The 15,504-nt window shown below is 38.9% G+C and overlaps 1 protein-coding gene across 2 annotated transcripts in view; it reads right to left on the reverse strand.

The window, feature by feature from the left end:
• Window positions 1-5,586: 5,586 nt before the first annotated feature.
• LOC115221480 overlaps window positions 5,587-15,504 on the reverse strand; it is a 56,294-nt gene continuing 46,376 nt past the window's right edge. For both annotated transcript variants that reach the window (XM_036510713.1, XM_029791672.2), the window contains exons 2-3: window positions 6,181-14,350; window positions 5,587-6,096 (exon numbers count right to left, since the gene is read on the reverse strand). In XM_036510713.1, the coding sequence (XP_036366606.1) occupies window positions 5,716-6,096; window positions 6,181-14,214 (8,415 nt within the window). In that variant the 5' untranslated portion in view covers window positions 14,215-14,350 and the 3' untranslated portion in view covers window positions 5,587-5,715. The remainder of the gene's footprint in view (window positions 6,097-6,180; window positions 14,351-15,504) is intronic.

A 15,504-nucleotide genomic window follows, 5' to 3' on the forward strand; every position in this document is an offset into this window, starting at 1 on the left:
TTATTGAGAGAAAACACCTATAGCTCCACGAGGCTCCAGCAGAGGATGGTGGTGATCCCTGCTGTACTCTTTCGCTACAGCTTTCTCTCACTCTTTCTTCTGTTGGCTTGCTCACTTAGCCAGCAGGGTGGCGTCATTTGAAGGCTAAAACAATACGAAGCGCATTGTGACCAGCGATGTGTAGCAGTGTCTGATAGCCTGGTCGGTCACGTAATCACGATATATTTATATATGTATATATATTATATATATATACATATATATATGATGGACTCACCCATTGAAGACAACATACGGGTGTTCAGCTTTTTTGCTGAATGGCCTGCACAAATGATTTGTTTATACAAGATCAAATGTATGTGTTGTAGATGATCTCACTCGATCCATCAAATCAACGTTGCTTAAACAGGTATACAGTCGGTGTACCACACATCAGGTGTTGAAGTGTTTGCAGAGCAATGTGAGATGAAGTGTTTTGGTCAAGAACACAACGCATCACCCAGGCTAGGAATTGAAACCTTGATCTTGCAATCATGACTGCAATTCCCAAACGTCCTCATGAAGCAAAACTGCATATTCCAGTCCTCCTAAGTATATTTGTAGATATTATATCTTATATGAGAGTTGAAAATACTGGAAAATATTTTTTTGCAGAGTAATTACATAACACAGGAAAATATTTGTAGGGATTAAGCGATACCCAAATTTTTTTCCAGTCTTAACACACACACATACAAACCTACACATACAGGCATATATATATATTGTTGTATTTCGGAATGGTCATAAAAAATCTTGCACAACAAATATATATATATATATATATATATATATATATATAAAATAATATTTAATCTTTCTATAATATGTAATTTTTCTAAATGGTATAATTTAATTTTTCATTATTGAATTGATAAAGGTGTTTTTTTTCTAATTTATATATATATATATATATATATATTATATATATATATATATATGATCAATTTTCTCATCATAGATGACAAATGAAGGCTCAGTAAAATAAAGCAATAATCATGTTCTAAAGACAAACGCATCTTTGGAGGCCTAGTGGTGTCTTGCAAACTTTTTGGCATATATAGATCTAAATATAGATATATATTTTGGCATAAATAGATCCACCATCAACTCAGTTGTGTGCCTGTGATTTGCTTATTTTTTGTGTGTGTTTTACTACATAAAGTTCGCCAACTGCCTACCCTGAGTAATTACTGACGGCATGTGCCTGATATATATATAGATAGATTTTGCTTGAATCTCCAACAAGTTAGCATGGGATCTACCAACAACAGTGTAAACTTCATATAATTAAAGTATCCCTGGCTTGAAGAGTACCTTGTGGTCTACCCCTCCTTTCAATAATCTACTACTTCCGAGATCCCACTAGCTACGAAACATATGTAGTCTAGAATTTATCAACTCCTTTCCCTAATTTTTTAATATATATATAATATATATATAATAACAACGATTTCATTTGGTCAAGCATACAGTCACAGAGAAAATATAGTATTCATGCCTTTTCCAAAAGGTACATAATAAGTGAAATGATTCTAACAAGTTGAAGCTCAAAGAATTTGGCCAAAGTTAGGTTTTACTGGGAATGGTAAACATCACCTGACATACATACGTTCATGAGACAAAATTTGGTCAGATATTCATTTGTTATTTTATATGGATGATTGCTCAAACATTTTAGGAAAATAATATACATACACCTGAAGAAATATATTTAACACACACACATACATACATGTGACTGAGTGTATAGGTATATATATATATATGTATATATACATATATATGTTCGTGAGCATGTGCGTGAATATACTTACACATTCATATGTGAGGGTGCATGTGTATGTATATCTATATGTGTGTGTGTGTGTGTACATATAACTGCATATGTGTGCACATATACACACATATATATAAGTATATGTGTGTGTGTGTATACACATAAGTTGATTACATAATTTTGTTACCTTATAAACTTTTACATTTCATATATGCATATATATATATTTATATGCAAATATACATACACACATATATACATATATAAGTGTATGTGTGCATGTATATGTGTGTGTGTATATGTGTGGGGGTGTCTGTGTATCATAAAGCAAGTTGTTTGAACCTCCAAATAAATTAACCTGAAATTTTGGTTTTAAAACATTTTTTTTTTTTGTAAGTTTTAATGTAAAGTAACAAATGGAATTATTTATTTATAAGCATGTTTTACATAATTGAAGGAGTCAGCTTCAGGCAAGTTCTTCTTTTTTACCTCTTCTTCTTCTTCATCTTCTTCCCATGTCATCAACCTGAATAATTTAGAAGTAAGAGTTATCTTACCCTAGAATTTTGACTTTTTTTAACCTTATCTCTTCATACAAATAGTTCCCATTGACAAAAGCTTAGGCTAAATCATAGAATATATATACACATTCACAAACATCATACTTTTCTCAGTATGACGACTGAAAAGAAATACTGATAAACTGTCACAGAATCTCAGAAATGATATCAAGGATTATAATCATGGACAATTGAGATCTGTTCACTACCAGCAGGACCTGCCCCGTAATGTAAAATGTAAAATGTATATACAAGTGTATGCACGTAAAAGACCCCAGATTTAGATAAATGGGTTTTATATACTTGTGGTTAACATTTTACCTTTTCGCCATTAAAAAGGATGAAAATAATAAATATGAAGGTATTTTTTATGGCCCCTTCAAAAACGTTATGCACAGGGATTAAACTAAAATAAGCAGATATTAACACAGTTATTGAGTATTGAAAATGTTAAGGGTGAAAGAAATCAATGTCTTTCTCTCTAAGGGTTTAAAAAAAAAATGTTCAACTTACTTTAAAGACACCTGCTCTATATTGTTTAATTAAAGAGAACATTATCAGTGGAGGAGAGTAATAATTGCTTATAAAAATAGTTTTTTACAAAATAATCCAGGAGAGATAGGAGGGTGGAGGAACGGGGTGGGTAGGTGGAAAAATCTGAATGAATATATCGGGTAAAGAAAAAAAAAAAAATGGAATTTGTATTGCAGCAGCTTTTTTTTTTTTAACGTTTGTTTGAAAGAAAAGTTCCGAGTTAAATATAATTAAGACTTTAAAAAAAAAAAAAAAAAGAAAAAAGTTACTGACAAATTTTGAATTTCCAAGAAAGATTTGTAATATTTTCGTGTGCTAATTAGGCTTTTATATTTAAAATCTTCTAGTATGTGTGTATTTTGTATTATTATTATTATTATTATTTTTTTTTTTTATTTTTATTTTTTTTTTTTTTGGAGTGTAATGTCTTTCAAGGCGAGGACTCGTTCTGATGATGACCGAAGTCCCTCGCTTGCTTCATGATACCTTCTTTTTTAAACTGGCTGAATGCCTGCCTCTTTAGGGGCTGCGGCAAGCTGAGCGCTTCCACGACGCGCTTGTCTTCCTTATGTTTTAGCTTAATGTGCCTCGTTAGCTTCGCCTGCATCACGCCACAGAAAGGACACTGTCGGGACGGCTTTTTGTAGCTCTTCATCTTTCTGAAATCGTTGAGGTCACAGCTGCCGCCAATATCGACATTGGCATTAAGGCAGTCCCACGATATCTCCCCTTTGTCAGTACCGTGACCCCCACCATCGAAACCAATCGTCTCGCTGTCTTCCAAGCCAGCGGCAGCCTGGTCCCGCTCGCAGCTCTCACAACTGTAGCTTCCACTGTTGCTATGACAACTACAAACTGAAGTCCCCAACCTCGCATTGTTATGACACAATTCACCAGCATTGCTGCTACTACTACTACTACAACTGCCACTACAACTACCACCACTACTACTACTACTACTACTGCTGCTGCTACTACTACTACTACAACTACTGCTGTTACTATTGTTACTGTTTCCTGTACAACAGGTATTAATATTCCCTGCTATACTAGTACTACTACCCATACTACCGCTATTGCTATTACTACTACTACTACAAGTAATATTGCAACTGTTACTCGTACTACTACTACTACTACTACTGCTGCTGATGCTGCTACTGGTGTTCACAAATGGCATATGAGATAAACTCATCGAGGACGAGCTGATTATTTTTTGTTGTTGCTGCTGTTGTTGTTGGTGTTGTTGTTGTTGTGGCGGTGGTGGTAGTGGTGGTGGTGGTGGTTGCGGTAGTGAGGGCGGTGGCAGAAGAGACGACGGTGAGAGCATTGACGTTGCTGGAGGTAGAGACGTTGATGGAGGTGGCACTGGTGGTATTGACGGTGGCGGTGGTACTGATGGCTGTGGTAGTAGTGGTGGTGGCGGCGCTGCTACTGGCGCCGGTGGTGGTGGTGGTGGTGCTGGCAGCGATGGTGTCGACTGGACGCCCGCGGCGGCACACCCCCCACCGGCAACTCCGCTGTCAGCGCTGAGTCCACATCGCTGACCGCTGGTGTTGCCACCACCACCACCACTACTACTACTACTATTATTACTACTACTACTACTACTATTATTACTACAACTACTACTACTGCTAGTAGTAATAGCACTACTACCACTATTATTATTCTTATAAGGAAGGTTGCACGTTTCCCCGATAGCGGAAGGGGACAGATTTGGTAGCCCGTAGGGTGGAGGCACTGACAAGCCAGCTGAAGGATGATGGTAGGCACTATTCTTTGAAGATGATGCCGAAGATGATGTCGGAGAAGGGGAAGGAGAATTAAAAGAGTTTGGAGATGGAGGAATGGGATTGGCAGCCAAGTTCTGATACATTGGTGATCTGTGTGGATAGTTCTGACCAGGTATACTGCTTTGGTTTGCGTTATTGTTAGTAGCACTCATGGTGCCTCCCTGCCCAGTGAAGTAAGCAGACCCAGTACTGCTGTCACAGAAGCTGTCTGTGTGTCCAGGATCAGAGTGCAGCCGAGCGGCACGACTTCGTGACATTGCGGAACCCATGACGCTCTGGTCTGGAATATTGTAGGACATTACGGGTGAGAATCCGTCCTCAGCGTTTGTAAAGCTTTGGCAATTCCTTGCGGAAATTGGTGCAGAGTGCTGTTGTTGTTGTTGAAGAAGAGGTGGTGGATGTGGAGGTGGTGGCGGTGGCGGCTGCAATGTCTGTGAGCAGTGCCGCCCGACCACAGAACTGTTTGGAGGGGGCGTGAAGGGCGAATGGTTGAAATCGAGGGGAGAAGTCGATGAGGGAGATGGAGATGTGCTGTTGAACTTTTGACGTTTTATAGACGTGACCCCTTCTTCTAAGACTCCAATGGCACAAGGCTGGCTACCTTCAGCGTGGGACCACTTGTTTTGGACACCATTAATCTCATACAGAGGTGATGACATTATTGCTGGAGATGAAGAAGGCATGTTTACTGGAGACTGAGACGACGGCGCCGGTGGCGGTAACAACATAAAGTTTTCTGTCCCAGAAAATGCTAGACTGGACATGGTTTCGGGCTTGCCGGCCTTTATATATAAAGACGGTTGCTGACCGCTACCTTGGTATAAGTTTTCCTGTGAAAGATATTGTTGTTGGTGCTGCTGTTGTTGTTGTTGTTGTTCCTGCTGATGCTGGTGGTAATGTTGCTGTTGATGATGATGCTGCTGTTGTTGATGAAGATGGTGTTGTTGTTGTTGTTGTTGTTGATGATGATGATGATGCTGATGTTGTTGTTGTTGATGATGATGACTTAGCGAATTTGGTCTCTTGTGGTTCCAGGAGGAATCGCAAGGCGAACTCTCTTCGACAGAACCGCAACTGAAAGTGGAAACGCCAAACGGCTGCATAGAGGAATTCCTGGGACTGTTATCGACCGGTTCCATCCGAAAGTCCATGTGGCATCCGTCGACGTTGGACGCAAACGGGTTGCCACACCGAACATGTCCGTGTCTTGCGTTGCGAGATATTGCTGAGTTTGTAGCTGCTGCTGCTGATGATGCTGATGTTGCTGTTGTTGATGTTGCTGTTGCTGCTGCTGATGTTGTTGTTGCTGCTGCTGCTGATGCTGGTGCTGCTGCTGTTGATGTTGTTGTTGCTGCTGCTGATGTTGGTGTTGCTGCTGCTGATGTTGTTGCTGCTGCTGATGCTGCTGCCGCTGTTGTTGTTGATGTTGTTGGTGTTGATGCTGCTGCTGCTGCCGCTGTTGGTGTTGCTGCTGCTGTTGTTGTTGTTGTTGTTGTTGTTGTTGGTGTGGTTCTTGCTCTGGTTGCGTAGAAGCAGCAATATAAGACGAGAAGTCCTTGTAGGGAGACATCATGGCATTAGAACTGGAACCAGGAGGGGCATCGAATTCCTCTTTCAGCAATGATGTTGGCAGTGATATCTGATTCAAAGAAGCCATAGTTTCAGACGACTGTTCCGTCTCAGCCTCGGTACTCAGCTCAAGATCCGGAACAGAATTCGTCAGCCAATCAGAAGCATTGAAATTGGACAGAGCTGAACTACAGCCAATCATATGCATTTGTAAGACATCTTTCTCGTAATATGTGTCACAGAGAGGACAAAGTACTTTTGAAACCGAACCTTTTTGGTTGGTGATGTCGTTTCGAACACTGGAACTGGTGTTCGTTACCATGTTATTTTCATTAGCTCGCTTTAGTTCGTTTGCCAGCCCTTCTTCTTTAAACTGGTGAAATGCATCTCGCTGAAGGTTTGGAGGCAATTTTAGTGCTTCCTTGACACGTTCCTCTTCTTTGTGCCGTAACTGAATATGGCGTTTTAATTTGGCTTGTTTCACACCACAGAATGGACATGGTGTAGGAGGTTTCCGATTCGAAGAGGTGCCTCTTCCGGAATTAAGGCTGACGTTGTTGCGTCCGCCGGTGTTTGTTCCCAAACGTCTCGGTGATGAGGACTGCGAACTTTTCGGTCCACTCGTGGTTGCACTGCATCCATTGCCACTAGAACTACCCCCAACAGCCGTGATGCTGTCGTTAACTGGCTGGTAGTTTACTACAGATATTCCCTGAGAATCATATGATAAATACATATTTGCAGGATCAAATTTGAAGTCTTCGTCCGGGAGTGGTGGCAATATGTTGGTCTTATTTGAAGCTACTGGTGACAAAGAAGTGTTAGTATCTTTAGACGGGAACATGGGTGGCAAGCCGTAAGACGGCTGCGTTTCTAAACCATAAAGTGTTATCTGAGACTCGGTCCTACTAATATCTGGATGAGAAATGAAAGAGGAATTCACTTTGGAATCAACCATGGCATTCAACTCAGGATATTTAGAAAAGTGGTTATCTCGACCAGAATCATCTTGAATAAGGGAAGACATTTGTTCCATGGCTAAAGCACTAAAAGTCAAGTCTTCAACTGGGGAACATGGTTTTTCCGTTTTGATATTAATATTATTTAGAAAAAAAGTGTCTTGGGAAGGGCAAGTAAATTTGTTATTTTTCACTTCAGAATTATCCATTGGTTCCAAAAGTTTTGGAAGAGATTCATGGCCAGATTTACCAGTGTTCATTTGATAAGAACAAAACTGTTGGTTTCTGGTAGTGTCCAGACAACCTGTTCCAAATGGAGTTTCAATTGAATTGCTTTGTCTGTTGCACTCAGCCTGGCTTGACCAAACCTCAGGTGATGGGTCGGAAATACCTTTCATCTCAGGATGAACAAGACTTTCGTTTGCAATCTGCTTCTCTGAAAACCTGTCGATTAGGGTGTGACTCGGAATAATGTGTTCGTTCAAACCCATAATTTTGGACGATTCTCTAGCTTGAGCAAGAGATTCGTTTTCCAAAGGAGACTTTTTCGTTTTTGCAGAAGAAGCAGATGATTTCAACAGGTTTTCATCAAATTCATTAATTGGTTTATGCTGCTGCTGCTGCTGTTGCCTACAGTCCATATCTAAAACAACAGAACCGGTCGCAGCAGGTAATCTATAGCTTCTATTGGAATGGTTTTCAGGTTTGTCAATTTTTCTACCACCGAACGGTTTCTGTTCCTGATTCTCATGATGGTTCGAATGAAAAGCCAGGAACTTCTGGCTCTCTTGGTCGTGCCTATCTTCTTTATGCCTTTCATGTAGGTTATCACCAGGGACATCAGCACTACAACAAGATGATGGTTCTTGTTGATTTCTAACAACAGAACTAGAAGAATTTCTTTTAAAATCAAAATCAGAAACTACAGACATGATATTCTCAACATTTCTATCTCCTTCATTAACAGTTTTCTTAATCGGTCTGACAGAATTCCCTTTCTGTAACATAACAGCGGGGTTCTTTGGTGAACTGGTGACATTATTTGCTAACTGATAACAATCTGTTGACACAGCTGCAAATGGAGATAAACTGGTGCCCCGGTTGCAACTGTTCATGGCACCGCTGCCATGATTTATGTTTCTGTTTGACTGCAAAGTAGATACAGCTGCACTGTCTGCACATTTGAACTTGCACTTTGCAATGTGTCTTCTAAGCGTGCTTTTCGCAAAAGGCTTCTTGCAGTGTGGACAGTTAGAACCTTGCGAGTGCAAAGGTCTTCCACCACCAACAAGCTTTCTGGATGTCCTTCTCTCAATATCTTCGATAGCATCGCTGTCCATGAACATCGAAGACTCGCCCATTCGACGGAGTTTATCTTTCATGATGCCTTCTCGTTTGAAATGACTAAAGGCCCTCAGCTGCAGAAGTTGTGGTAACTGTAGGACAGCTTTTACTCTCCTGTCCCCTTTGTGTTTTAATTTAATATGACGGGTTAGTTTCGCCTGCATTACACCACAAAATGGGCAAGGCCGAGAAGGCCTCTTGTACACCCTCAGAGCATTATTGGACTGTTGCTGGACTGTGTTATTCATTTTGTTTTCCTTTGTAATTGATGACTGTTCTTCCAAAGATAGATTAAATTTAGCTTCCTGCTCAGGGACATCATCTGGAATGAGACTACAATCATTGTCTGAATGATCAGATAGGCTTCTTTTAGATCTTACAGAATCTGGCATTTCAGGAACTCTTTTAGGGTCCACAATGGTTAAGGATTCTTCAATTATGGTAATGTCTGGGACTTCCTTTCTGTTTTCAAAATCCATATTTCTGTGGTTGCTATCAGAACTATCACAAAGTCTTTTGATGGTAGCATGGCTATTTTCACTATCTGATTTCATTGGTGCATCTAATCGAATAATATACACCTCTTTGGTTTCATCACTGTTGACAACCTCAACAGATGTTTGGGGGAGGTCCTCATTTGACTCAAACACAGAACCGTCGTCATCATTTTTATCCATGCCATTCTCATAATTATCCACTGTATCAGGTTTGGAGGGGAGTTCTGTCACTGGCTGGAGTGTAACCGTATCAGTTAATTGCAGGTGCGCACGGCCACAGAGAAACATATGATCACTTAGGCTCTCCATTGGTATAATTTGATCACAACCACTACACACGGCATTCTGTTGACAAGATGGCAACACCTGACCAACTATCTTGTGTTCTTTGTCAAACCAAGTTTCCATTTGAGATAATTTATTTTTCAAAATGCCTTCTTTCTTAAACTGATTAAATGCGTGCCTTTGCGATGGCTGGGATAAACTCATCGCCTCCTTCACGCGATCTTCATCTTTATGTTTCAGTTTGATGTGCCGAGTGAGTTTAGCCTGCATTACACCACAAAACGGACATGGACGGGAGGGTTTCTTGTAAGATCTACCAAAATAACTTTGATTACATTTAACAATGGAACTACTTGAAGGTTTTGAACCATTCAACGGAAGATGTGGCTTAGATGGATTATTGACAGAAACTACATCACTTTTATCAGCATCATCAAAAGCATCAGAAACAGGAAGTGAAACACTCATTTCCTGTTTAAGGAGAGAATTGGTTTCAATTAGCTCTCCGTCTTCTAAATTTTCAGATTTACATTCTGTATTCCTCAGAGTTTGTTCATAGTCTTTTAGTATATTCTCCTGAGTGTTATCTATATCATGGTTTGATTCAGCGTTGGGATCACACGGGTTTTCGGTGATTCCATCCTCAAAAGAATTATCTTCTAAATCAGGTTTGTATTTCACCTCAAAATCCTCGCTTGACACAGCAGCTATTGGTTCAATTCGGATAGGGTTACTTTGGAATTTGATATCATCTTCATGTTGCAATGTATTTTCAGCACTATAATTTTCATCTTCTAAATCTTCAACTTCTTTTTTCAACTTTAAATTCATAAAAGGCCCCGAATTTGGCTCCTTGGCATCATCATCAGAGCAAGGAATATTTGATTCCTGTTGATATTGCCAAGTAGAATTAAAAGATTGATCAGTTTCTTTTAACGAAGGAGAAGACACGGAAATACTTTTGTTTGGCCCATCACCAGGAAAACTTTCAACAGGGGAATGTGAGAACATTTCTTGCTCATAGGACCAATCACTTGTATTAAAATTAGAAAGTGCAAGGCTGCAACACTGCATATGTTCCTTCATTGCATCTTTCTTGACAAATACATTACAACTACTGCAGACAAGCCATGGAGAGGAATCAGACTGGAATGTACACTCAGGAATTAATTCCTGATACTGCTCTTGTTCTGTTAACCTTTTAGCATTTTCTTTCATGATGCCTTCTTTCTTAAACTGGTTGAAAATCCTACGTTGCATTGACTGTGGCAACCGCAGTGTTTCTTTAACGCGGTCTTCATCCTTGTGTTTTAACTTAATATGCCTCGTTAATTTTGCTTGCATAATACCACAGAATAAACATGGTCGAGACGGTTTCTTGTAAGTTCTTGGTTTGTTGCTAGCAAAACCTGATGGTTCATCCTCTATCGTTATGACGTTCGCCTGACTCTTGACTGATAGATGTTTATCAAATACCGAAGAGCCTGAGTTACAGTTGTGACCAGTAGTTACATCTTCATCAGATGAATCTGAGATTGAAACAGGAGACATTAATTGTATGTCTTCGTTAGCGACCTCCTCTTTCACAATCCCACTGCTAATATTATTATTATTATTATTATTATTATCATTATTATTATTATTACCATCATTGTAAGTTTCCATTTCCTCTGAGATTGATGACAGAAGTTGCTTCTCAGAGTTTTGGTCTCTTGTTTGCTGGAATATATCGTCATTTAATTCAGACTTTAAAAAGAAAGCCGTTGCTTGGTTGGCATTAGATAGTTGAACACTGTAGTCAGTCACATCATCAGAACGGTCGCAAGAATCTGGTGGAATTTCAAGAATTTCTTCCTTTAATACAATAGTCTCTGAATTTAGAAGATGCTGTTTATTTGAGGAATCGCTTGCTTCCGCGAGGTCTATTTCCTCTATCAACTTTACTTCACTGTCTTCAACATCGACTTCTCCTTCCGGTGCAATGAAAATGGTTTTGATTTTCTTGCTACTTGGTGGCGCAATATCATATTCTTGAATATTCTGCAACTCACTGATGTCTAAGACACCTCGACGACTATCGTTTTCATCATTTCTCTCAACAGGAGATACAAAAGATGGTGGTGGTGATGATGATGAAGTAGACATGGCTGCTAAAGAAGATGGCTGGGTATCAACATTATCAAAGGATTTGGAACTACTGTTGTCAGAATTTGGTCCTTGGCTAGAAAGCTGACTGGAAGTATCAAGGGAGTATGGAACAGATTTACAGGTAACAATATGTTGGTTGATGTCTTCTTTGGGCTGAGATTCTTTACAATAAGGACACACAACCATTGATATATGTCCATAAGGAATTCTCTCTATAATAAGGCAATCAGATTCAGAAAGACTGTTAATTCTACGCATATTTTCCTTCAGAATTCCTTGTCGTTTGAATTCATTAAAAGCATTACGCTGTTCGTGCAGAGGTAGTTTTAATGCCTGTTTTACACACTCTTCGTGTTTATGTTTCAACTTGATATGACGACTCAATTTCGCCTGCATTATTCCACAGAACGGGCACGGACGTGCAGGACGTTTGTAAATTTTGCCTTCATCAATGTTCTCCACAGCTTTGGGATTAGGTAACTTGTACGGGCCATTTCCAAAACGATGGGTAACATTTGATGGTTTCAAAGACATTTCTTTGTCTGCGTGGTGTTGGATATAGATGCTATTTAGATCACTATCCAGGTAGCTATTTACTTTTTGTTTGACAAAGCTGCTATCATCTTCAGAGGAAAATGGTTTAGAAAACGGTGATAAGGCAACAGTTTCAAGAGTGCTTGTGTTTTTAGAATGAGGTGAAGTGTGGAACTCTTTCAATGAAGAGCAATGCAAGCTTTCTTTACAATGTGGAGTTTTGATTATAACAGTTTCCAACTTGTTATGGAGTGGGTCACACTCTGAACTAACAAATTCAAGGCTTTTACTCTTTTGAATATGGTCAGTTTTACTATATAGGTCAGAATCTGATTTACCAAAGTTCAGCGTTACCTTGTCTTTGCTTTGTTCAATCAGAATCTCATCCACATAAATAGAATCCGTATCACTAAATTTAAGTACATCTTTTAATTTATCTTCACGATTTGTAGTTTTTACAGAAAAAGACACTTCTAGATCGTTTCTTTCGTCTTCACAGTACTCTAAATTGTCTGGACACACTCTGGTATTAAAATAATCTCTCTCAACAGTCGGTGCTAATTCCAAACTTTCAGCATTTCCTGTCGATTTAGTGTGGTGTACATCTGATATGCATGGTTTCCGAAGAGCAGCATTATTGTTTGGTAAGTCTTTTCTCCTGTTATTCCTTGTTTTGTTTAAAATGCCAATCTTGCAGATATTATGCCCTTCTTCAACCAAATTTACATCTAAACTAGGAACTTGGCATTGCAAGTTCTGTTTAGAAGAATTACTTTCACAACCTTGTTTATCAGCTAAATCTAATGTCAACACAGATCCATTTGAAGCAGCAAGTGGCCTGCAAGTCTTCAGATGCTGTGATAAGACATCCTTGTGAACAGAATAATTACAGTGTGGACAGCACAGGATAACGTTATCGTGGAGGCTAGAAATAGCAGCAGCAAAAGACTTCTTGACAAGTTTGTTACACTTTGAGAGCTCGGATAGGCGTCGGATGTTTTGTTTTTTGATGCCATCTTTCTTCATTTCATCAAAGGCGTTCCTCTGGAATAACTTTGGCAGAGCCACAGCCTGTTGAACCCGTAATTCATCTTTGTGTTTTAATTGGATATGACGAGTTAAATTGGATTGCATCAACCCACAGAAAAAACAAGGCCGCGGCAGTTTCTTGTAGAAAGCTTTCGATACCATATTACCGATACGACTGTGATTCTGGGACTTCCGAAATGATACAGCGTTACTAATTCCTTCTTTTTTAAACTTATTGAAAGCATCTCGTTGCTGTGGTTTTGGCAGTTGAAGAGCTTTGAGGACACGCTCTTCATTTCGATGCTTCAGTTGTATGTGCCGTGCTAATTTCGCCTGAGTTATTCCACAAAACAAACAAGGCCACACATTCTTTTGGTTATACTTGCTTGTTTTTGAACGGCTGCAAGAATTAGTATAACTTTTACCATTATGTGACTTGATACCATTTCTTGTGATATTCCTGTGAATAGTTTTATTAACAGTCTTGTTGTGGGTCTGAATCAAGTCATCTGTAAAAGGGGATTGAGAAGCATCGGTGACATCCTTTGGTGCAGCTTCTAAAGGCAGAGAACTGGATTTCGCTTGCGGAAACCCGTGTCCTTTAATATACATTTCATTTTGATTTTGGAAAATAACACAACAGTCTTCTTCTGAAGAATCTAAAACAGATATTGGTGATGAATCAGCAGAATTTGAAACTGGTTGAGGAGATGATCTGTTAAATTGCTCTAAGCCATTAACTGGTTTATCTTTGGTTGAGTCTTTGGTGCTAGAAAGGGAATTGGTTGCTTTTAATGATTTGAGCAATTCCTTTGAAGGAAGAACAGATGTCCCAGATTTGCAGCTGATAGAATGAGTTTCAAAAAGATCTTTTTCAAAATATCCCTGACAATTACAACACTTCATGAGGTCTTCGATTGTCAGTTGTTTATCAGCAGCCATTCTGAATTCAAGCAAAACACTTTGATCGCAGATGTTGTTCAATGATTTCTGAACCTCACAGTTTTCTGCAAGTAGAAATGGTTTCGGAATGAAGTTTAAGTCCAGAGTCGAAGATCCAGGTTTAGAAACAAGTAACTCCTTCACTGATTCATCACTAAGTCGAATCACCTTCAGGTGGTCTGTGAGTTTCTGTTGCATAACTTTGGCTCCGAGCAACGTTTTTTTTGTTGCTACAGCCTTTGGTGAGGCTAATACTTAGCTCAGGGGATTGCCAGCAGTAACGATTCAGCGAGGGCTGGACGTTGAAACATGTGTTGATCAATACAGGAGACATCTAAAAAGAAAAAAACAGACAAAATGAAAATATATGAAATATAAAAGACAACGAAATTTACATCAACATAGAAATAATGCTTGTTATTTACTCTTTTACTTGTTTCAGTCATTTGACTGCGGCCATGCTGGAGCACCGCCTTTTAGTCGAGCAAATCAACCCCGGGACTTATTCTTTGTAAGCCCAGTACTTATTCTATCGGTCTCTTTTGCCGAACCGCTAAGTGACGGGGACGTAAACACACCAGCATCGGTTTTCAAGCAATGCTAGGGGGACAAACACAGACACACACACATATATATCTCTTATTATAAAAGGCAGATTTTATCTGCCTCCCTTTGAGAGTTATAGAAATCTACAATATAGGATTTCTTCAATTACAATTTACCTAGCATTTTTAAGAGTAGAATGCATCGGGTCATGCCAAGTCCAGTTTTTAAAATTTAAACTCCAATTAAGCAAAATTTACAGAAAACTCACATTCTGGTGTGTGTGTCAAATGCTTTTCTTAGTCTGGTTTACACCACACGCAAACGCACACACACAGTGTGCAACGAATAAAATGAAAGTAAATAGCGACAGAGTGATTTGAGGAAGACTAAACTGAAAGTATTTAACCACTACTCAAAAAATAAAAAAACACAGCAAACAGAAACAAATAAATACATAACGATTTACTCCTCACACAATTTCTTCAATTAGAGTGTACCCATGATTTTTCAGAGTACTTCAGTGGGTGATGCCATAAAAAATTTCTTTCAATTTTACCACCAATTAAGACAAAATTCGAGAAAACTCAATATTTTAACATATCACTCTGAAAGCATTGATGTACATGTGTGCGTGCGCGAGTGTGTGTGTGTCATTCCTCACACACACGCATACACATACATATACAACTACATACACATACAACTACATACAAACACGTGTGTGTTTGTTATTAAAAAAGGCACCAAAACACAACTCACTTATCATTCCAACACATTTGCAAAGACACACGGACGGACAGAAAAGGTAAATTGGTTTTTATTTTACTCTGTATATATTTTATTATATAATATTATATATAGATATATGTATATATAATTGCAGTATGAAACAGTGTTTATGTTTAAACAGACGACACTTATATATAGTTATTATAATAAGAG

Source organism: Octopus sinensis, linkage group LG18 (assembly GCF_006345805.1).
Source record: "Octopus sinensis linkage group LG18, ASM634580v1, whole genome shotgun sequence".
Lineage (NCBI taxonomy): Eukaryota > Metazoa > Mollusca > Cephalopoda > Octopoda > Octopodidae > Octopus > Octopus sinensis.